The sequence below is a fragment of the Rousettus aegyptiacus genome, unplaced genomic scaffold (genome assembly GCF_014176215.1).
Source record: "Rousettus aegyptiacus isolate mRouAeg1 unplaced genomic scaffold, mRouAeg1.p scaffold_m13_p_6, whole genome shotgun sequence".
In the NCBI taxonomy this organism is placed as follows: domain Eukaryota; kingdom Metazoa; phylum Chordata; class Mammalia; order Chiroptera; family Pteropodidae; genus Rousettus; species Rousettus aegyptiacus.
In genome coordinates this window covers 107,242,719-107,266,699 of record NW_023416309.1, presented here as the reverse complement: position 1 = coordinate 107,266,699, position 23,981 = coordinate 107,242,719, and the positions used below count along the sequence as shown (strand labels likewise).

General features: G+C 40.4%; 1 protein-coding gene across 3 annotated transcripts in view; it reads right to left on the bottom strand.

Moving 5' to 3' along the window:
- Positions 1 to 2,709: 2,709 nt before the first annotated feature.
- MAP2K6 (mitogen-activated protein kinase kinase 6) overlaps positions 2,710 to 23,981 on the bottom strand; it is a 114,552-nt gene continuing 93,280 nt past the window's right edge. For all 3 annotated transcript variants that reach the window (XM_016143636.2, XM_016143638.2, XM_016143637.2), the window contains exon 12: positions 2,710 to 23,004. In XM_016143636.2, coding sequence (XP_015999122.1) covers positions 22,927 to 23,004 — 78 coding nt within the window. In that variant the 3' untranslated portion in view covers positions 2,710 to 22,926. The remainder of the gene's footprint in view (positions 23,005 to 23,981) is intronic.

The window sequence follows — 23,981 nt, the reverse complement described above, 5'->3', positions numbered from 1 at the left end:
ATTGCACTGGGTAACATGGGAGATGCACGAATGCACGTGACCACGAGTTTGAGGTATGCTGACTTAGGTTGATTTCCCAGTTGAGGCTGCTCTGGGTTTAAGACTTCTCCTGACTTGCAGGAAAGCCCTCCCCTCTTTCTCCACACCCTCTAGTGGTCTAATCAGTGAATGGAAAACACATGATTCTGTTCTATACTGGCCTAGCCCAACCACTGAGTCATTACCAAGAACTGTCAAGTGACTTCAGGTAACTATAGAAGTCACCAAGAACAGGAAAAGAATGATGGTAGTCTACCTACCTAAGTGTGGTGGAAAGTACATGGACTTAGAATAAAAAAATCAGGGGTTCCAATTCCAGCTCTCCTTAGTTTATAATTGAACCTTAATTTTCTCTTCTATAAAAATGGAGAGAAAAAAAAATCTAATTGTGAGACTTAAATGAGATAATGTATTCTTGTTAGTTATCTAGAAATATTTACTGAGAACTGCCATGTGCCACTCATCTATTATAATAATTTTATAATTGAATTCTTACCATATGCCAGGCACTGAGCTAAGTGGGTGACATGAATTTTTTCAACTGGATCTTTGAGACAATCTCTTATATTATCCTCATGTTACAAGTGAATAAACTAAGACACTTAGAGATTAAGAAATCTGCCGAAGGTTAACAATTCCACACCCAGGAATTCTGACAACAGAATCCAGATTTTCCTGGCCTGAACTTTACTGCATTCTATAAGGGTCCCTGCTAAACGGTGCTTAATAATTAGTGATTCATAAGTATTTACCGCTTCTTCTAAAGAGAGTATGTTTCCCTATTTAAAAAATTAAATTGTATTGACTTGACCCTATTGTTATTTTCCCCTCAAATACAGGAAAATCTTGAGAGAGGAAGGGAGACGGGGAATTCACACCCTGCTCCACTGGGAAGGACAGTGAGCAATGGCCAGGTGTTAGCCCTCTCTGGGTGCCAATCACCAATACCCACTCCTAAGAAATACTTAGAAAGCTGGTATCTCATACATTCGGTTATCCTAGGAAATATAGTACCCCCCCCCACCCCACCCCACCCCTGCAGTCTCATCTATTTGTACAAGAAATGCCTGTGCTTGAGGATGGTTCAAATCCCGGGTACTTCGTTCTCTCATTTGCCTTCATCACACCACTAGAGCCAGAAAGCAGAATGTTGTTGCTTTGCTACTTAAGGAAATCCAGTGTATTTTGCTGTCCCCTTGTGGCTGTCTTAAATTTCTCTCTTTCAAGTGATACATAACCTGGATTAAAATTTTCCCATTAAAACTCCTGCCTTTCAAGGACTAAGCATGGATTCTTTGTACTATTATGTTCTATGTAAAAAAAACGTATACAGACTAACATATTGAATTTTAATTGAGCTACAACTGATAGTGACGACCAAATTCTGAATTGCTTTAGAAATGGATCTTTTGACTGATACTTTCACAATGCAGTTACTTCTCCAGAGTTTAGTAGTGTAGCTTGATTATTCATCATGTTATCAACATAAATAGAACCTCATATTGAAAGGGACAGGATTAATATAAGTTTATCGTTGTGTTATCTGCTTTTTATAAAAATACGAAATAATTTCAATATTTTAAATTGAGAGAGAAGAGAGAAGGCATGAGGGAGAAGCTATGAGTCATTTTAGTATAGTTTATTCATCAATGCTATAGAACTGCTAGAGAGCTCAACCATATCTGAGAGATTGATAGAGAAAGAAAAAATGGAATAAAACACCACTAAATAAGTGAACTGATCAAAAATGTGCCTGAAATTTTTAAGAGGAACATTTTTTAATTACTAACTTAAAACAAGTTAGTTAATTTAAACATTTAACACCCTCTTCTCCACAAATTTTTAATACTTAATTATATTCACACCATCCCCTGACATTAATAGATTTTTATTCCAGAACATACCCTGACATTAATAGATTTTTATTCCAGAAACACAAAATACATTAAGAACAAATATTTTAAGAACTACAGTTGTGCGCAGTAAGTGCTCAGTTAACATCATCAATTAGGTTCTGCCACTTTGAAGCAAAATGATGTATAATGAAACCAATTTTACCTTAAACTAATTGCTATAAACAAGAGTTAAGTTCCTTTGGAATCTCGTCAATAGTGTAAGAAAACTAGGTTATTTACAAACCTACTGTACTATGCAATGTCAAAAATAAAACCTTGACAATGATTTTTTGCTTTTTGGTTCATCTCTGTTTTGTCAAAATTTACTCTCTTCCAATCCCCAGATCAGCAAAATATTATAAGGTGCATTTAACCCTATACATAGTGCATAAAGAGACCTTATTTTGCTCTGTGGAAAAGTTAATGTGGATATTTAGAGGTTAGTGGGTTAAAATCATTTAGTTACCTGGTCTGGATATGAGACTAGTCACACTACTAAAATGTATGATCAATATTATGCTCTACGCAAATGGCATTTCTTTTGATAGGAGTAAAGCAACAAATTTTATCCCTTTTTTTTTTTTTGGTTGCAATTTCACTACTGTAGATCCTCTCAGAAAAATGTGCAATGTTCATACACGTATAACTTTGCATTTAGTTTTGTAAATTTCACAGCCCCTTTGAAACCACCCATGGGTCCCAAAGTGCCCGTGACGGCTTCCTCTGACCGTATCCAGAGCTGTCCATTCAGCACCAGTGATACCCCATCGCACTGATGGGAGAAACAAAAGCCCACCCAGGATAAGGAAAAGCAGATTTCAGCTCCTACTAAGTGGTCATAAAAGACGTACAAACTGAGAAGTGTGACTCCTCGGATGGTATATTTGAATTTTGTTCAGCATTTTTCAGTGTTATGAATGTCTTATTTTCCCATTTATAGGTCCATGAAGATACCACATATAGATGTTATTATATAAATATCATTGCTGGCAATGTTGCTGGTACACCAATACGAACTCATTTTTTAAGAATGCACTACACACTCAGTGAATTATTCAAATTGGGCTGTTACTAAAGATAATTTTACAATTCGAAATGGATGCTGTTCTCTGATCAAAAATACATTAACATGGCTATTCCATTTCCTACTTGCCCAATAATTTCTTTTCTCAAAAGACCTAATTCTTTGGGGTGGGGGCAACAAATTTGCTAAATAGTGCCGAATTGTTGTCAGAGGTTAGGAGTATCAACTACCTGATATAAAGCTGAACTTTGACCTTTAAAATCTAATGGGGAGAACTGAAGCACTGCTTTTATGCTGTTCACCGTTTGCAAATCGAACTGTTATTTCAAAGCCACCTAGAAGCCATGGCATAAAATGCCATTTCCCCTTTGAAATTTTGCTACCATTTAAAGGATAATGCAGAAGTTCCCTGTGTTCACGCCTGTAAGGAGAATGGAAATTCATGTTACAGGCACATGTGTATTATGCATCTTAAAATATTTCCATCTGCTTCTGAAGCTGCCCTAGAGAATGCCAAAAATCTTTTGCAGATTAACAAGAGGGTAAATGGAGAATTTCGGTGGAGCTTTTCCCAGCCACGTCTTCCCACTTCTCCCTGCCTGCCACCCCCCGCTGCACACACACGCACCTAGTGAATGTTTGATATCACTCAGCTCTGACTAAGCTCTCCTCTCACATGCAAACGGCGTTAACTTTACATTTTCCATAGCTTACTCTGACCGCAGGAGACATTCATTCACTAGCCGTCAGACCACATGTGACATAGAGGAGTTTTCACATGTCCATCAGGACAGGATTATGTGTCTGGGGAGGCCGACCCCACCTCCACGCTTTCCTGTCCCTCACCTTCTGATCTGATGTTAGAAAATGGTGCCATTTCATGGCAATCACTATAACAGCGTAAAGGAGCTAAAGGGGTATGTTTTTAGTCTTGGCGTGTGATTGCATTTCTGAATGATGCTAGAATTTGTCTTCGATGTGGCTCTTAGAGAATGAATGCCTCTTCTAGTCTCTTTTGAATCTGGGAATGAAAGCAGTTCACATGGTCAACAGCCACTGTTTCGACAAGTGGGCCTGGTTTCTACAGTCCATCTGAATGGAATGGACAAGGTTGTCTGCTAACAAACTCTAAGTTCCAAATGGTAAAGCCACCTTGCAAGGTGGAGGCCCCCATCTTAGACATTTCTTAAGGAGTTCCAGGAAGTACAAAACAAGTGACCTGAGGTCTACCCTCTCAAGACCCTTGGCCTACACTGTGCATGTTGATGAGTGTGGGGTCATTCAGCCCCTTCAGCTCAGAAATAGTCATTCTTGCCATTGCTGATGTTCCAAGCCCAAGACTGTGGGTATGTTTTCTAGCCTTTCGTTCTCCTACTTTTCCCCAGTTGGATCCACCGATCCCTTTCACCTGAAGGTTTAGTCCTGGCCTGCCAAGTACGACAGCAGGGTAACTATGCAGGCGGCCTCTGTTACGTCTGGCCGCTCTGAATCCCTTCATGCTGGGGAGTTGGGTTGCTCCCAGACCTGGTAGTCCAGCCATCAAAACTGCCAAGTTTCTGGGTTGCCCCTCCCTGATACTCAGTTTTGTCGTCAACTCCACCACAATCCTTACGTGAGCTCAAGCATACAGGGACAAGTTCAGTTCACATGGGCTGCTGATATTCTCCTCTCTCTCTCTCAGATTGGTCCCCTACTCTAGGCTTCTACTGATGTTTCCTGTCCTCGGCCCTGACCAGGACACCACTCTAACAAAGCAAGGCATTATCAAACAGTCAGGCTAACTGCTGAAGTCTGCTGATCTGTCCCCATGCCCACTGGGGTAACATCTGCCCTTCCCTCAAACTGCCCCTTTGCAGAGCCCCTGCAGTTCGGCTGGCTAAGCTGGTCCTGGACCTTCTGGAATTTGGTCTATAATCTTTCCTCTGACTTCTCTGGACCATACAGGGTACCAAGTTCCCCGTTTACCCAGCTCCCCAAATTAGCACATTTAAAACACTGGTTTCCGTGGCAAAATGGAAAGACTGGAAAATTACTCTCAGGATCAAGAAAGTCAGAAAACATTTTTTTGTTTTCATGGAAAACTGAAAGATACACAACAGAGACCAGCCCCTCTGTGGGATGTCAGCCGTCAAGTGCCTGCACTTAGGAGCTGTGTAAACTTGATCGGGTCACTGAACTTCCAGACCTCTGTTTGTTGGTTCAAAACCTCAGGTGCTTCCTGGGTGAAATCCGTAGCTGGACGCCTTACAGAGAGAAGGGAGAGACAGAAGAAAGAGGAAGACCAGTCCAGGGGATCTGCTTTTAAAAGGAAGGGAACTTACGAGGCTTGTCCTAGGCCCCACGAGATGAGTAGATTTGAAATGTTTTTGCAGAAATTTTAACGGGATTCAGTCACCTATATGTTCCAGATGATCTCAAGACACGCTGCCCTTTCGAGGCTGAGCCCTTGACAGTGGCTCCCACTGTGGGAACAGTGGCTGGAACCTACAAGGGAAGGGGTGAAGACCACCGATGCCCGGATCCAGCTCTTGGGCGGTCATGTCCTCTTGGTGACCTCCTCCGACGCCACTTCTCCAGCTGCAGAATGAGAGCAGCGACAGTGCATGCCTACTTGACATCGCGTAAAGGCTGAATAGATAACGCTACATCATTAATGTTACTGTTGTTTCGGATGCATCTCCTTTTAAAGCAAAACGTTAAGCTTCCTTATCGACATTTTTAATATATAGTCATAGAGCTGAGATTCAAACCCTGGTTTGATGGCATCACAACCAAATGTTTTCCACACATGCTTGGTGCCATCTTTGAGAATGAAGTAGAATAATAAAGTACAGATTTTTTTTCTCAATCCGCATGAAATGCTTTCTCAAGTATTCAATAATTGCAGAGAAATTTTTACTTCTTTTGTTTTTGCTTTCAGTATTTAAAGTACATTCCAATGGTCTCAAGTATTTTATTATCTGTGACCTAATTAATCTTTGTAAAAAAAAACAATCAGTGAGTATTGAGTCTACCCTTTTTTTTTTTTTTCTGTTGTGTCTTATCTCAAGCAATCAAACGCCTTGAAAATTTCTTTCAGTATATGCTGGATTTGCCATTTCAAAGGTGGTTAAGTCACTGTTTTAATCTCATAAAGCAAGGTTTGCAAAAGTTAAAATGTTGATTTTTATCACTTTTGTGAGTAGGCGAACAAAGTTTTTAATCTGATATACAAACTGAAAAATATGAATGTTTGTCGATGACATTGAAATCGGCTTCAATGCTTACTTCCACATGTCCAGCCAACAAATCCAAGTATTATTGTGATTCACTGGGCTAGACAGTCTAAAATGCCCTAATGCTTGAAATTGCCTGCTGATATATACATTTTTGTTTAAGTGTATTTGTTAAAAAAAAGACTTATCAGAAGACCATATTAAGAAAAACTTGTTGAGGGATAATAATATGGCAGACGCTGGGCTGAGTGCTTTACAGGCAATGCTTTAGTTAATTCTCACAAGCACTCTCTCAAGTTGGTCCTATTGCTGTTTTCATTTTAAGGAGTCTGTTGGGAGACAGAGAGCTTAAGAGATGTGTCCAAGGTAACATGGCTTGCAAGTGGGAGCCAGGATTTTAAATAGCCCACCGCAGGCTTCCTCCTTGCTTCAATACCCACACGCAGTTACTTCACAACCGCTTTCACTCTTTTAAAATAATTCTTCACCCATTTCATTAGCATCCTACTTAAATTCACATCATCCTCCAAAAGTGTGTCATGAATCATGGACATATTTGCACACAAACATAATTTTCATACAAGCTAAATTAAAACTCACTGGCTCCTTAATTTCTTGGGGGAAAAAAAATGCTTAAATAAACAGAATTCGTGTTCTTTGCTATTGGAAAACAGACATTGCCATTTGCCCGAGATTTGTGGCTTAAAAAAAAAAATAACAGATCTATTCTTTATGAGCTATAGTTTAGGGAATTGGAGGGGCTGGCAAGTCAGTATTTATACTTATCTCCAGCAGTGACTCATTTGATGCTGGTGAAGGAGTCCCCAAAGCTAACGAGCTCAAGGAGAAAATGACCCATCCAAAGATCACTATCAGACTAGTGAGACCAATTTAGGCACTTTATGGTGGAAGTTGTGAATTGCTCAGAAGTTGTCTAAAGCACGCAATGTCACTGGCTCGACTTTTCTGGCTGCCAAATTGGAGGAGCCGAGAGAGATGGCATGCACTCGATAAACAGTTCTGCAGCTGTTGAAAATGTCAAGTGGTTTAGCAAGTTCCTGTCTAAGAACAACTCTGCCTCCCAGTCCACAGGGTCACACAAGATCACAGAAAAACTGACTGCTCTGAGCTGAGCTGACTCTCCTTAAACAAGTAGCAGTTAAGTTCTGACTCTGCTTCCTGTTCTCCCTCGGGGAACAGAGAGCCACCACTTGCCAAGCAAGTGTCTGACTAGACTGGCAGTGCAAGGAAATCCAAGGTGAGCCGCACTAAGGCTTAGATAATACCAGAAAGTCACTAAACTTGGATACAGTAGAAACAGCACACTTTTAGGTCATTCTCTAAGCTTCGTGGTCATCATCTCCTAGACCTCATTCACTAGGAAGCTTACACAGTGCTCTACAGTCCTAAAGCAGCATTACATTGGGAATCTACTAAACACATTTATCTGTAACTGGTAGAGATGTCCAAACATAAGTATTACTTTTTCCTTCATGATAGTTTTCAATAATCCTGAAATAAAAAAAAAAAAGAAATTTCATTTAACCGAACATTGGAGTGCCAATATATTTAAATATGCTTTAACACATATATTCCTCCATCCAATAGATACTCTGTGAGTCTGTACTTGTAGAGGCATTTTTTGTCTGTAATATGGGATAAATGCCAAAAGAATTGCATTTGAGGTCTGACGGTAGGAAGTTCAAGACTGGGTGAGATGGGTAGACCATGACCTTTCACACTATAATGTGAACATGCATCACCTGGGTATCAAGTTACACTCCAGGTTCTTCTCTGCATTTCTAACAAGCTCCCAAGTGATGACAGTGATGCTATGGCTGCAGAGAACAAGGACAGAGAAGGCAAGGTCCAGGGTGATGCAGAGCTGCTCAAGACAAGTACGGCTACTTCACATCCAAAAAGAATGTCCAGGGCTAATACCCATAGGGTGAGTGATGGTTAGTTTTGTTTGCCAAGTTCTAGCTCTAGCTTCATTAAGATTTATGTGGTCTGAAATGGGTGGAGTGCCCACCAGGCTAACTGGAAATTCTGCTCTTGCCTATTTTTGGCATTGTATAACCATTATATCAAAACTGCAAGAATTAAGAACACACACACACACACACACACACACACACACACACACCCTTTTGTTTCTTAGAGGCAGGTTCTGTTCTTCTGTGTCTGTGCTCTGTACTTTTCCTTCACGTCTCTTCCTGATAATTTCTTCCTCTGTGGATAGTCCTGAAAGACATTCCCTATGTTCCAATTTATTCAAGAAATATACTGTTAGGATCATTAGGACACCAGTGTATGGGCAGGTCCCAGCTCTGCAAATTCCTCATTTTGATTTATTTCCAGACAAGTCCGATCTCTTCGTGTAAGGCTGGACCTGGAAGGGAGTGAGCACCAAATAACAAAAGGAGAGAACTGTGTTGAGACAAGCAATACCGTTGCTGATTTGCAGTCCTGGAGACAATGTTTGAGGTCTTCCAGCTTATTAAAATTTCTCCAGGACAATCAGACTCATGCATAATGACATAGGAATAAAGATATCAATCAAAGCAACCAAAAGCAAATAATTAAATTTTCTACCAATAGGGGAAGCAATTAAAAATATGTAAGGGTATATATCAAAATATTAGACAGCCATTCAAAATAATGTTACCTACGTTAATTGATGTGGTAAGATGCCCACGATAAAATTTGGAAAGCAAGGCAAGTAACAATAGCATAATTCTATTAAGGGTGTGTGTGTGTGTGTGTGTGTGTGTGTGTGTGTGTGTGTAAGGGCAAAAGTATAGAACAAGGTATTTTAAAGAACACATGAACAATTAATTCAGAATTGTGAATAATATTTATTTTCCTGCATGTATTCTCTTAAGTTTTCTCAAAATGTATTATTTTTAAAATAAAAGACAAAGCTATTTCCACTTGAGAGAACACCTACTCGGCAAGTATGTACGAACCACGACCATCTGGGGAGGCAGGAACGTGCTGGCAAGAGCATCGCGAGTCATCAGTGCCAATATTTAACTTGCTCCTGTGTCATTTTAATGCCAACTATGGTTTAACGCTTTCAGGCAGAGACAGCTAACTCACCCTCTACAGGACAACATTTTGACCAAACTGTTTTCCTTGACAACACTGTGGATGATAAATAAATAGAAACTAATTTCATCACTAATTTTAATATACTTTGTCTACCGCTTCTTAACCACCAACTTACGAAAGAAGGAATAAAATCCATTGTTTCCATTCACAAGTACAGTCCAACTGGACTGGATGACCAAGCCCAGTAGCTAGTCTTCAAAGGTGCTCCCCCACCATGAAACACACATATCCTAGTATTCACGGCAGGAATTACACCGTGTAATTTCCTTGCAGCTTCCACCTGGGACTTTTGGATCACTAATTCTGGGAAAATCCGATTGCCATGGAAGTATTCCAACTACTCTGAGACGGCCGGGCTGTGGACAACCCAAGCTTGCCACGTAGAGAGGCCACATAGAGATATATCTTAGTTCCATGATCTACACCAGTCCAGCCACCCCAGCCCCAGCACCAGTGACTCTTGCCCCAGCGAGCTGACTGCAACCTCATAAGAGATGACATGCAAGAATCCTGCACCTGAGCCCGGTATACCCAGAGGGCAGGAGAAACAATAACGGACTGTTGTTTTAAGCCATTAGGCCTTGGGATTTGATGTGTTACAGGAGATGATTGAAATACCAAGAAATCACCATAAAAAGCTTCTGTAATTAGCCCAATTGTCTCTCTCCATTTTTCACTGTTTCCTACAAAATCTTAAGTAAGCAGGAAATCATGGTGATGATGTAGAAAGAAAGCATTATACTTATCGAAATAAAAATATTTAAAATGTGAAGTATGAAAATAAGAAATGGCTGTGGAAAAGTGGGTAAAACAAACTTCAAATATGGCCTGAGAACCTTGCATTTATGCCTTCCTCCTGCTCCACATACCCACACCCCTTAGAGACCCCTAAAACAACGATCCTAATGCCAAGGAAGACCGATAGCTTGAGACAGATGAAGGACTGTAGCAATCTTAATACAGTCCGAGAAAGAAGGACGTCAAAATCAGTATGACAGAGGCCATTGTCATTGGAAAGTCAAATTTGAGTTATGTATGCAGAAGTAGGGGGAGCTCTCCACTTCTTCGTATTCCACCCCCTGAGACGATGTCCATCTGAGGTGGAATGCTAGGGGCTTTTAAAGGGGTCAGCTCCTGCTTCGGCAACATCCACCTGTCTAAGCAACAAGGGAGATCAGAGGTGAGTATGTGCCTCCAGGTACATTAGCCGAGCCACTCCAACCGTTAGCATTAAGGTCTAGCAATTCTTCTCTACAATGGATCATGTGGATGCAAGTCAGATAGGTCGAATCACCCTATTTATAGGAGAAATCAAAGCACTCTTTCTTTCTTAAAACCTCTGCATCACACCACTGCCTGATGGTATAAAACAAACTTCTTAACATTATGTATATTACACCTTGGGAAAAATTTGAATGGCCAGTTGGCCGAATAGTTCAGGAAGTCAAAAAGTCTTGGTCTCAATCTTTTCACTTAAGCCATCTGGACTACCTCCACCACAAGCCATCTAATTTTAATAAAGAAATGTTGGTTTTCACTTCTAACCTAGGTATACCAATCATAGAATATCGAGTCTGAAGTCTAATGCAGATGAAGTGACTTTCTAAGGAGTCTTCGAGACTGAGACTCTGTTGTTTTGCTGTTTTGTTCCATTATATTTTGAAAGTGGAGGAACAGAAATGAGGGAAGCAAAAGAGAAAAAACAGTTCAAGCAAAGTTTTTACCTGAAGGGTTTTAACACCTAGTAGCAGCAGCAGTTCTAGAACGAAGGATGTCCATGAACAACTCAACTAATACACAGACTCACCACACTTTTTAAAATGTCTTTATTGGTTGTACATTTTCTTATGAGATCAACACGCCATTTCTTTCAAGGACACCTTGCTCCTGAATATTTATGTTATTTGTCCTAGCTATGAAAAGTCATAGCAAGCACTTCGACAGAAACAAAAGGTGGTTGGGTGTCTTTTGCCATGATCACTGTCTTCTCTAGCTTCAAATTGTTTTTTGAGTCAGTTCATAGATTGACACAACATTGAACACAACACGCACGGTGTGAAGTTCTACGTACACACGCACAAACATCCGGGGGACCAGTGACAGTGCCTGCAGCTTGTTCCTTCCTCCTCAGCAGCTGTATGAGACTGAAGAATATCCTGAGACGGGAAATCAACGTGTAAGGTCCTCATCGGCAGAGGAGGTTAAGTTTGACTTAATCTCTCGATTCTGTTTTCCTTTTGAGGTGGAGAGAAAGGAGCCAGGGCAGTCGCCATACGAGCCACGTAACACCCACTTAGTTCAAAATGTCAGCCATTTCCTTGGTCACAAATACGGATTCAAAGAACGATTGCATAGCACATCAAAACTTTTACTCTGCCTTTACTATGCTCTTAGATCAGAAAAGAGGGGAATTATAAAATTATGTTTTTTACAAGATACTCTGATTAGGTATTTTGCCGTAGAATGACCTATAAAAGGCAAAATTAACCTAACTCTTGGCAAATATTACAACTCCTTGTTGATTGACTGATAGAGGCCAATTACCCAAGCTATAAACTATGTTTCACCAATGGTATTTGCATGAATATAGGAATTTCTCAAGAATGAGAACCTAGGGCAGGTGGCTTCTCCAGACGTGAGAAACTGACATGATTTCTTTAAAGCCACATCACCCCTCAGTTCATTTCCGGTAACTCTATGAAAACTTAATCTACATCAGTACAATACTTGCTATATCTATACCGGGTCCTGCGCATCGGCCATTTCATTTGTTTCAGGATTTTGAGATAACTTAACCAATGACGAAAAGCAGTAGTTCAAAAGAAAACAAACAAACAATGCACACGACCTGGATAATAGGAAAGCGAGGCTAAAATGAAAACACATGGGGGCCACCAAAGCCAAGTCAGCAAAGATAACCGAAGGCAAGCTCCCCAGGAAAGCAGGTATTTTAAAATACAACCCTGGAGCGTCGCGGAAGTTATCAATTTATATTCATAACTCCCCTTTCCCCATACGATGACTAGAAATGTTTTCACCTTAAAAAGACACACATTTCCATAGGGGAAAACACAGTTAAGTATATACCCCCAATCCCTTTTTGCGTCTGCAGCTCACAAGTAAAAAAAATTCCCAGGGCCAGGACATCAATTTAACATTCACCTCAAAGGCATAGAAACGTTCTACCCACATCCTTCAGAGGTCTTTACTTTATGAATTTCTAATGAATTCCGTACTCCACAGGTCAGCTTGCCTCATTCATAAAGAAAAGATATCGTGATCCATGAAAAAGAGATGATTTCCACCAGGTAAGGCGAGCGGCACGCTACTTGTGGCGGGGCAGATGAAGAAAGGCAGTTGAGGAGGGAATCCACAAAACGGTAGCCATCCCTCTATTTCAAACTCTCTGAAGACAGTGCTGGAGATGGGTTTTGAAGGGCAGGGTGCACGACCCTCCAAAAGCCTTTCAGACTATGTCAGGTACCAGGAAGAGATACCGGGGCCTCCTAACGAGCATATGGAATCACTTCATTCTAGCATCCAAAGACTGCAATGACCAGGCGTGTTTACATTTGCCTTTTAGCTGTCTTTACAATAAACATGGCTAAAAACAAATCTGGGGTGCAACATAAGAAAACAATCAGTCATATATACAAATAAAAGAAAGGTCTATCATCAAATTCACACAATATAAAAAAAAAGTGTTTTTTTTTTCTTACAAAGACCAGATTAATAAGTGGAAAAGCAGCATTTTCAGTGATAAAACTGAAGCACAAAGGCAGCAGAGAAACCCACCTATTTTACTAAAATTCTTGTAAAGGTCAATTCCATATAGAAGTTATATCTAGCATCTCATTGAGATTTTCACAAAATATATAGAAAAAAAATGTTCATGTATTTAAATAAAAATTCGAGCTACATCCCTAACACCTCTTTCAGCTTTAAACGACCCACGGTGATGATTCTGTATATAGTAGGAAATGTTCCAATTGTGGAAGTTAATTACATAAAGAAAACATTTTTTCCTCTAAAAATACCTGTTATTTTTGTAAAACATCATTTCGTCATTTCAGTTCACATAGAAAAATCACTCTGCTGAAAAAATAAATTTAAGAATAAAAAAGAAGTTGAAAACAGGAGCAATATGACAGATAAATTGTCTGGATTTTCTTAATCGAACCTCCTTGGGTGGCTTTTACACAGAGACTGGTCGAGAACTCTACTAACGGTTGCCAAATATGAATTTTTGGACGCATGTAGTGTTCTAAGGTGGCTGCGGTGAAACCCCAGCTACTCAGCTTGGTTTAGCGGCGAACACAGCACTCTCAGAATTCACCGCAGGCTCTTTAGGTGTGCGCAGAAGGCACCTGATGTGATCCCGCTGAAGTCTCAGCATTCCCTTCTGTTCCGTCTACGACAGACACAGCGGCATAGTTTTCATCTTCCAAAGGCTGTACCGTTTCCCACCTTCAACCTTAGTAAAATCCAGTAGTGGTAACTGTTAGCTTGAGTCTCAGATCATACCCTTCTCTGTGCCGAAATTGCCCAAAGAGCTCTACTTTTTCTTATACATCAATGAACAAAAATTACGACTCCTGCCTGTACGAAGGTAGAAATTTAGAAATTCCCCTGGCCATTGAGAGCCACCATGCTACCTTCATTACTGAAATAATAAGGTTATTCTAACCCCTTTAGAAAAATAAGCAATTTAAGGATCTATATGTATGGCTAGCGCACACGGATTTTTGCATTTTCTTTCAAATGACGCTTTCAAATGATGCTTAAAAATTAAAATAAACGGCCCTCTCTTCTTGCCCTTCTCCCTCCAACCCCGTTAGCATACTCAATACGGCAAAGACCAGGGACTCGCAGACATCGTTGGCTACAAAATTTCCCAGATTCTCGGGCTGTCTAGACTCCTCAAGTCATCGCTTCATCCAGTTTCCAAGCCTTCAACAGCCACAGAGACTTCCAGTTAAAAGGGAAAATAGTGGTAGCCAAATATTCGGAATGGAGGTGGTTGGGGGCTGCAGATGGGCAAGGTTGACCTTCATCACACCTGTTCCCCTTCCCTTCACAACAAGAGACCCCCGCCCCAGGGGCACCGATGAATAGAGTCTAGAAACTACTTCTATGCACTTGACTCAACTCCTCAAGGATTGAACACACACTGGGACAGACAAATTGAGATAAGAAAATAAAACGACGATTTCTCTCACACACCTCACTGCTTCTGCAAATTCAAACTAGCTTTGAGTGTTGTTTTAAAATTATACATTCTAGCTCTTGCGGTGGAGCCTTGTAGTGTATTTCTATGAATATTCACAGTTCTCTGCATGGTGGAAAAAGCATGCCTATTAGGTGATAACATTTGGTGTCTACTTTTCTTAAAAATGGCTGCCACCAAAACTATAGACTAAGTGGCTTGGTTTTGTATTTGTTTGTCTTTAGCCAGATGGAAGCTGTTAGATGGGTCATTCCCTCTCAAATGCTGTTATCACTCCTCGAACCATTTACCTTTTTTCTGGGTGCTATTTTTTAAAATGCTGACTCTGTGAAATTGATAATAGTAGGGAAATACAAGAAAATTTTCTGATATCTAAATCAATACTTCCTAAATCCTCCTAAAGTTTATTATTTTTAAGGGAAAAAAATAAATAAAGGTTTGGCTTTCTGATGGTTTTTCCCACGGGAGATTATCTCTATAGGAATACTGAAAATAAGTTAAGAAATATAACTGTTTTCCAACTTCTTTTGTCAGCTTGCTCACTCACAGGTTTCCTAGTTCTCAGTATTTCACTTTTCTTCCAGCCCCTAAACATAATTTCACACCAGAGTTCAGCCTTCAACTCCAAAATCCAATCACAAATCCTAAGGCAGTAGCCTTACTTGCCTGCTTAAAATAGCATGCAGGCTCCAATACAAACACTGGTAGTGACCAAATGACGTAAACTGCTCATTTCTGCCTGCAATAGAATATGACTTAAGAGGAATAGATCCCCACCCCAGCTACTCTTCCTTAAAGGCTAAAGGGAAGTCTTATTATAATGTCTAATATTTTGAATAAGGGTTTTGCTAAAGTTCTCTTAGATAACCTTTACATTTTCAAGATCTGAGGACAACAGAATCCATGTAGGCAGGCCAACGCAGAATTGTCAATTTTGAGTTTTGATATAGGAAAACAGTTGGGTCAGTTCCTTTCCACAGAAGTGGTTAAGTCAACCCAGGTCACCTGTGACCGGCAGAGGACTAATAAGCAAATTTAATCAAGGCAATCCAGGACAACAGAAAACTTTATCTCGGCCTGGCTAATGCCACAGACTCTAGGGGTTACTTAGGAAGTTCTGTTTCCTATATTAAGACCAAGTAAATACTTAAACTTTCCTGTGTGTTCCCTGAACTCAATCTCCAAATCATAAGGCCATCAGCCTCATTCCTCGAAAGAGTCCCTGAATCCCAGAAATGCAAAAGTATAAGTTGGGGAAAACCCAGCCATGCCAAGATGAACTGCCCACAGAGAAGTCTGTTCGTGCTGGTAACTACATGAAAGAAATACAGTGCAAATCTCCCCAAATCTAACTGTTAACGCCCAAGAATAAAAGGTTCCATGTCCTAGCTCAAATGATAATACAAGTGATGTCAAGATACTGACAGTCCCAGGGAACTAGGTTGGCTGTTTATAAATTATAATTTAACACATTCGTGTTATGAGGTGATATTGTTTTCATTTGTTTTTTAAATCTCTCTACCGCAAAGTCCTTGACCTTGCTTTGTGTTTCTACTCAGGCCCAAGTCCCCGTCGCTTCAGATAGGAAAGGGGCTTTTGGAGGAATTTTGATTGTGAAAGGAGTCTGGGTCGAAACTGAAAAGGTAAACTCCAGTTTAAGTCCTGATTCCAAATTATTCCATTGAAAAACCTGCAATGGTAGGATTCTATTTGCATAGCTGTAAACAGCGACTATCTAAACCTCACAGAACTGATACATCTTGCAGACACCAGGAACAGGTAGTGAATGATGTTATTTGGTGACAATATACTTCCCCCCAGAAGGATAATTTCATTCTGAAGGCTCTGGAATTCAGGTTTTGTATCCCTAGATGAAGGGAAAACATTCTTCTAGGTAAACTGCCGGAACAAATACTTAAATATACCCTCTTAAGGAGGTTCCAAGTGTCATTCTAAGTGTAGTTTATGTTTGCCTGATGATGCTGCAGAAAAAAAAAAAAAAGGTTCTGAATAATAAAGAGACTGTAGCTTTAAGTAAGGTGTCTTGCACTGTTGTGGAAGAAGAAAACGCAGATAGGTAACCGGCAGGCCGTCATTTGTATGGCGCTCTGTATAGCAAGGAGGGTGCACGTACTGAAGAAGGCAAAGCAAATTACAGTTGTTCTGGTCCCACAGGGAAGACAGCTTTCATTACGGGGCTACAGGACCCAGAAATTCAACCAGGGCTGGCAATGCAAGAAATCACACCAGAAAAGAGGCATTTTACGCAGACTCCTTAAAACTGAAGTTTACTCGTGATTTCAAAAAGAAAGAAGGCGAAACAGCCTTGTCTCTCCAAGTCCAGAGACAGAACTCAAAGGGTAGATCTGCATCTCCTGTCAGGGTGAGAGCTTAGAGTTCTAAGTCCACCAACCAATGGGAACAAGAATTTCAACCCCAAACCATTCTTTCTGACTTTCTTAAAAGATAGCCAAATAGATGAAGTGGATGAATTGGAAGATTTTAAGAATTCTATCTGCCTTCAAGTTCTGAGGTAAGTATGGCCTCCAGATTCTCAAATCTTACTACAGTTTAGGGAAGAGGAAAACCAAATGATTAATCTAGGTTCATGATTCTCCTTACATGTGAATCACACCACAGAAACAAAAGGCAAAGCTAAGAGACAAGAACGCAGGTAGTGTCAAAGAGAATTGCCTTTCATTTCCAAGTTGAAGTAAGTTATGTTTGTTATTACAAAAAAAAAAAAAAAAAGGGGAAAAATACGTACTCAATTCGATCTGAAGAAAATTGTCCCATTGGTTTCCAGAGGCAATTTTCATGGGACTAAACAATCTCCACCCTTTCTGAATTCATTCACCTGTGTCCATCTTCCTAATCTGCCTCAGTCACAGCTGAGATGTATTTGATGGGCCAGGACAGGTACTGGCAAACCATGGCTCGTGGGCCAAATCCAGCCCATTGCTTCATTTTTTAAATAAAGTTTTATTGGAACACAGCACAATCTTCATTCACTGAGATATTGTTTACGGATGCTTTCATGGTACAGCGGAAGACCTACTAGCTACAAAAGGGACTGTATGGAATACAAAGTTGAAAATATTTACTATCTGGCCCTCTACAGAAAATATTTGCCCATCCCTGGTCTAGAATGTCACAGTTTACATTCTGCAGAGCAGAGGTGATTGATCCTATGGGGTCTATAAACTGTACTCCACTTCCTACTGCCTCAACAAAAAAATGTTTGCAGAACTATGTGTTCCATGTACAATGTGCATTTTCCTAGGGAACAAGTCCCAGAACTTAACAGATTCTCAAAGGAATTCAGAGTAACCTTAGCCAACCAAAGCCAAGGAAAACTAGAGTGTCTTTAGCTGCCGGCACAGTGCTTGCTCTCTCTCTCTCTCTCTCACACACACACACACACACACACACACACACACACCCACCCACCCAGACAAGAGGAACACGAACATTCCAGAATAAAATATCCTCTCTCTCTCTTCTATCAGGAGGTTTGGTAGATTTCTCTTTCTAGATTTACTCTGGCGTTTTTTTTTTTTTCCATCTGAATATGCAAATTTTTAGGGGTCCAACTGAAAACTCCACCTCCTACTTGCTAATTCAATAAAAATGGAAATTTCTTTAAGCCAGCAAATCTCCCTTTAAGTCATAGATACACATTGCATTGGGAAGGCAAAATCCCCAGCACAACAGAGGCTTCAGTTATCTTCCTGGATCTCACCACCAGCTCCAACAAATTTCACGAGTATCTGAATCTTGCCTTCAAGGTCGCAGGGAGTTACAGAGCCAAAAAAGCATTCGGATAGGAAATCAGAAACCAGGCATCCATTGCACTTCCACACAAGAGACGGTGTTTTGTCAGACACTTTTAGAAGAAATGGAGTAGTTTCTGAGCAGAGCTGATGAAGCCCCCCTTGGTCAACAAAAGTATTTTTAGTGTCGAACAGTGAAAACTTTAGCCCCTCCTTGCCTCCTTTGTGATTATATTGCAAAGATACTAAATCGACTGCATCTGGAGAAGTCTTTTTAGTCTCAGTGCCGGCCTCCTCTAATGCTGGGGTTAACGAGTTTTTCATTTTCTAGATTGTGACAGCGAAGGTTGCAGGACTGATGAACAGCGAAGGAGGGCAGGACCTCAATTAAAAAGCTAATCAACCAGAGGCAAGCAAAAACAACAACGATGATGATGAAACACAGAGGGAAGTAATACGGAGGACTGAGCGACCAAGGCTTCCGTTTGGAGGGTCACCAAACGTAGACGGTGCGAACATCAGTATGACATATATTGATGGTCCCCAAACTGTGTGCCGAGACATTCTGAGGCGATGAAGCAAACCCACAGGGCACCACCAAATATTGTCAATTTTTGAAGGAAACACTGTGCAAACCACCACTATTAAGTTGTATGGACCTAATCACCTAATAAGCGGAACTATTATTTATTTTGACCTTGGGTACCATGAAAAAAAAATTACTAAGACAACCAATGGCACTATGAACAGAGAGAGTATGGGGATCTCTGGCATATATATATATATATATATATATATATATATATATATATATTTATTTATTTATTTATATTTTGGTGAGGCTTGAAGGGTAGACAAGAATGGTAAAATACAAACAATGCTGAGCTATTCCCACACATGCTCATTTTCCATTTCACATGGAAACTGCTATTAACGGATTCTTTCTGACTACCTCAGTGTGACCAAACGTAATCTTTGAATAACGGACCATTCCTCCTTATCAGGGCTGTCCATCACGGCTAAGAGATGAGTGTCATGTGTGAAGTCAGGGACAATTGGATATTTTATCATCAAATATATACATTACGTGAGTTCTTTTTCCTTTAAAGTCGTCAGTTTGGGAGGCTCTACAGTTATTCCAGGAAGGCAGACTTTGCTTAAAGACAAACACACACTTTTTTGGAAATATACAATCTTCAGAGCTCATGACACGATCTTTTAAAAAGACTCAGTGATGGTAAAACTTCAGCTCTGAGGGCAGCTTTGACTTCTAGAAATTTCCAAACACAACTTGGTGCTAAGTCTGATAATAGAAGGCAGGTAACACAAAGAAGTTTTAAAAGACCTGGTAAGGATTTTTGTAAAACAAACAGACAAAGAACTAAGGAGTAATTATAAAATGATGACTCTGCGTGGTACATGGGAGGGGGAATAAAGGAATTCTGAAGCCTTTTCTGAAAGAGAAGTGGCAAAAATATTTTAGTAGCATTATTTATATAAATATATAGTCTTTCAAGGTAGCTACTCTGAAGGGCAATACATATACATATATGGCAATTGTCTTAAAAGTCATTCATATTACTTTTCTGGCACACCTCCAAAATCAACAGTATATATATAATGGATATTTTTATAAACATGAAGACAGTTTATAATATGGACAATTATATAATACTAAATCAAATACATTTGGGGAAAAAAAGCATTGTCTCTTTTATAGAGATATACTGACTTTCTAATACACAGATATAGACAGGGCTAATATTCAGATGGTCCACCATGGTAGTACATTAAATATTTTGAGTATCATTCCTGGATATAGATATCTTTGCTCATTTCTCCTCTCTCTCTCTCCCCCACCCCTCTCTCCCTCTTTCTCTCTCTTTCTACCTACACACACACACACACACACACACACACACACACACGTATGTATGTACAGGAGACTCCCAATTTTTATCAACTGAGAAATAGTTTATGTATCTCTATATTTATTTAAAATTAGTTGTTCAGAACTTAAACACAGTTGTCAAAGGAAAAACCCACATTCTAAAATTTAGACTTTAAGGCTATCAAGCCATTCTACTTTAATACATAAGACACCTAATTACCATTCAGCAGAATGTTTCTATGGAGAAAAGGCATCCCAAATTTCAAAGCAGTATCCCAGGAACATGCCTTCTCTGATAGTAGCAAAGATGTCCCCATTGGTGAGGACAGGGAAAGAGGTGGGGGGTCCTGAGCCTCTCCATAGTCACTTGTTTCTCTGAAAATGTTCAAGAGAAATTTCTAGTTCACCCTGTCCTTAGGAGGTACTGGAGGTCCCAGAGCTCTCAATCGTCCTACACATCGGAATCACAGGAGCAGCTCGTAAAAGTGGCCGATCCCCAAGCCGCACCTGGACTGATGAAATCCAGGTCTCCGGGACCTTGGCACTAACTGTGTTCGTGAGCCCCACCAACTCCAATGTGCACCAGGGTTGAGAATCATTTAGTGACTCCTTCTCTACCCCGGTATGGCTGTTTTGCAAATTTAGGCCCTGGGCTCACAGACTGCAGAGGAGTACACAGAGAAACACATTTGATGAAGAATATTTTAAAGTAGAAAGCACACTGAATAACAGGTAAGAGTAATTTGATCCGGACCAAAAAGATGTTTTGCTTTACATATTTCATCCAAAACTGTAACAGAATGACCTTGGATTTTTTTTCTACTACTTTCTTTTTTCATTAGACAAATAAATAAGCAAGGAATACAGTTGTGATTTTTTTTTCTCTTGGTCTCAAAGAGAGAAACCTGCAGAATTAGGAAGTGGGGGGTGGGGGGGTGGGGAAAGCCAATGGCCATGACCATGAGGATAATACCCCTTTACTGGCTGGAACAAGATGAGAACAGAGGTAGCTTCAGAGCAGATGAAACTGATGTTGAATCAAACAAGTATCTCTCGGAACTGAATACGAAGATGTGTGTAGAGAAGCCAGACCCACTCTGGACAGCAATGAGCTGGAGTCAAGAACAAGGAGAAAATGCCAACAGAGAAAAAATATATGATTGCACTTCAAAATCTAAAACGGGAAGAAGGGAAGGATCCGAGGGAGCAATGTTTGTACACTTTAAGGCAAGGAAAGAAACCGAGTGTGTCCTCTTCTTCCTGTTTTAATCAGAATCTGTCCTTATACTGCAAGAGTAGCCTGGTATTAACACAATATCAAATAGCAACGTTTCCTGGTTCTTTTCGGTAGTATTTTCCCTGTGCATCACTCACTCCTTGATCTCTGAGGACCCTAAAGCCCCCGATCAGGGAATCCACTGGTGTATCTGGCCACAAGGCCTCGTTCGTTGCTTTATCAGCCTGCTAGGAATGCACAGTGCAGACAGCCTGCTATGGTGGAGTGAGCTACTACATGCTGCTGAAGAACAACGTGGCCTGAAGTCAATCCGTGGAGAGTTGAAAGCCTATTCCTAGGAATTAATTCAACCCTCCCCATCATCTCCTCATCTGATCAAAGAACAAATAACTGCCTTCAATTTTCTTCCATCACAGCCATTAATAGTAAGGCTTTTTCATTGACAAATAAAGCAAAACGAAGCAAAAGAGCCAAAGAGTATATGATAACCACGAGGCGATCCTTGGGGGCTTGCACATGGTTGGAGGGGCATCAGCGGAAGGCACCGATTCTCTGTGATTTGAAGTGACAGTTCGCTTTGGGACTGACGAATGTCCTCCTTACTAAATATAGATGCTCACGGAAGCCACTTGGCAGAACGTGTGACTCATCAAACACACACACACACACACACGCACACAGAGAATAGACAGGTGATATAAAATCACATCACAAATCACATTCCACTAATACTATACCACAAATGTCAAGAGAACCAAATTTGTGACTCTTCGAGCTGTGATACAAGTGATTTTAGGTTTTCCAAAGTTGGGAAAAGAGTATGACCAGGGTACCTCGCCACTTCACCTAGAATATGTGGTTATTTCCCAGGACTGAGCAGAATTCTGGAACATGGTGACAGCCACAACAGGCAGAACGAACAACAGATGCCTCGCAAGAAGAGCTGCTTGTTGCTATTTTTATAATACTCTTGAGGATGCATATTAAATAATTTCTTCGGGACCACAGACACAACTGAACTTAAAAAACAAAAACCCTATAAATATTGCCAGCTTAACCTTGTCTCTGTGCCTCCTCCCTCCTTGCATAAAATGGAAATTTTTCAACCAAGTGCTTAAACATAAATATTAAAATAATAAGTGGGACGGACTACAAGTCTACTTACAATTTCATCACTACTGTAGCACCTTTTAACCAGGGCCAATGCATTCATTTTGCAAAGAACAAGAGAAGTCTGAGAAGCTTAGGGACTCATATGACTCATCATTAAATATTTAATCACCTTTTTAAGTCCTAAGCCTTTATCATATTTCATCCATCTAGACAGTTCATTTTATACTATAGATTCCAAGGCCCCCTTTGGAGGGGGAAAAAAAAAAAAAGAAAATGGGGAGAAAAACCTTCTGAGAGGAAGGGTTAAAGATGAGTTTCTATTGGCGCTTTAGTGAATTCGCTTCACCCCGTAAACCCACCAATCCACAGGAGGGTCAATTGATTGAGTTCATTGTTTTTTAGTCTCCGATAATCAGTTTTACAAAAGATGCCACGTCTGTTGCTTTGGATTCATGTAGGGTGAAAAACGGATGTTGCTGGGAAAGAAAAGAAAAATACATGGTATTAATATTTGTTACTGACAACGTATGAGATTAGCAAAACACACCTGTTTGGTCAACAGAGTATGCACACCCTCGTCAGGGCTAAATTGGCTTCTTCCTACCCCTTCTCAAATCAAGTGCACGTCTAGTGATACAGTTTCAAAATACATTCCTCTGAGCTGCCATTCTTCCCATTTTCGTATGTTCCCACTACGGAGTATCTACTACTTAAAAATATAAATGTAACCAGGCCACATCGATCTCATCTATGGTAAAATACAAGGATTAGCACAAAGGCAGATTAAACTCTGATTTACAAATAACCTTGCCCCCTACAAATATAATTTTAGACCGATACGGTCATAAAATAATTAGAAATTTCATAGACTTATGCACATTTGTTTCTTGGAAAACGATGGTAGAATGAGAAACCAATTCTGTGAAACGGCAGGTGGGAGAGACAGTGCCCCGCCCTTGACATTGAAGAGCTGCTGTGTACTGAAATAGTTAACACGGCCACTTCCTAAGCCACATCTACGGCTTCGAGTTCTACTTAGGTCCCTCCTGAGGACGAGTTGATCCATCTGGGAAATAATGGACACTGCCAACCTCCAGGTTGGTGTGGAGAAAATTCAACTCGGAGATGAAAGATTGAAAAACCAAAGAAAAATGGTCTCTATTTCCGCAGGCCAGATTAGATAAACTTGGCACAAACATCAAGTGTAGCACTTTGATGGGGAAGGGAACGGACATGGTACGATACGAGAGGTAGATGTCAAAAGAAATCTGAAGGCGACGAAGCCATTTTCTCTGCACCAGAATCATCCTCCCCAAATGACTGAATTCTCTAAGTGTCTGGCTGTCACGCTGGAACCTTACGCCTCCAATCAGAAGGAGATATGTCAACTCATGACCCACAGTTCTCACTCCAGAAACAGAACCAGCCAACCAAACGAGACAGGACGATTCCT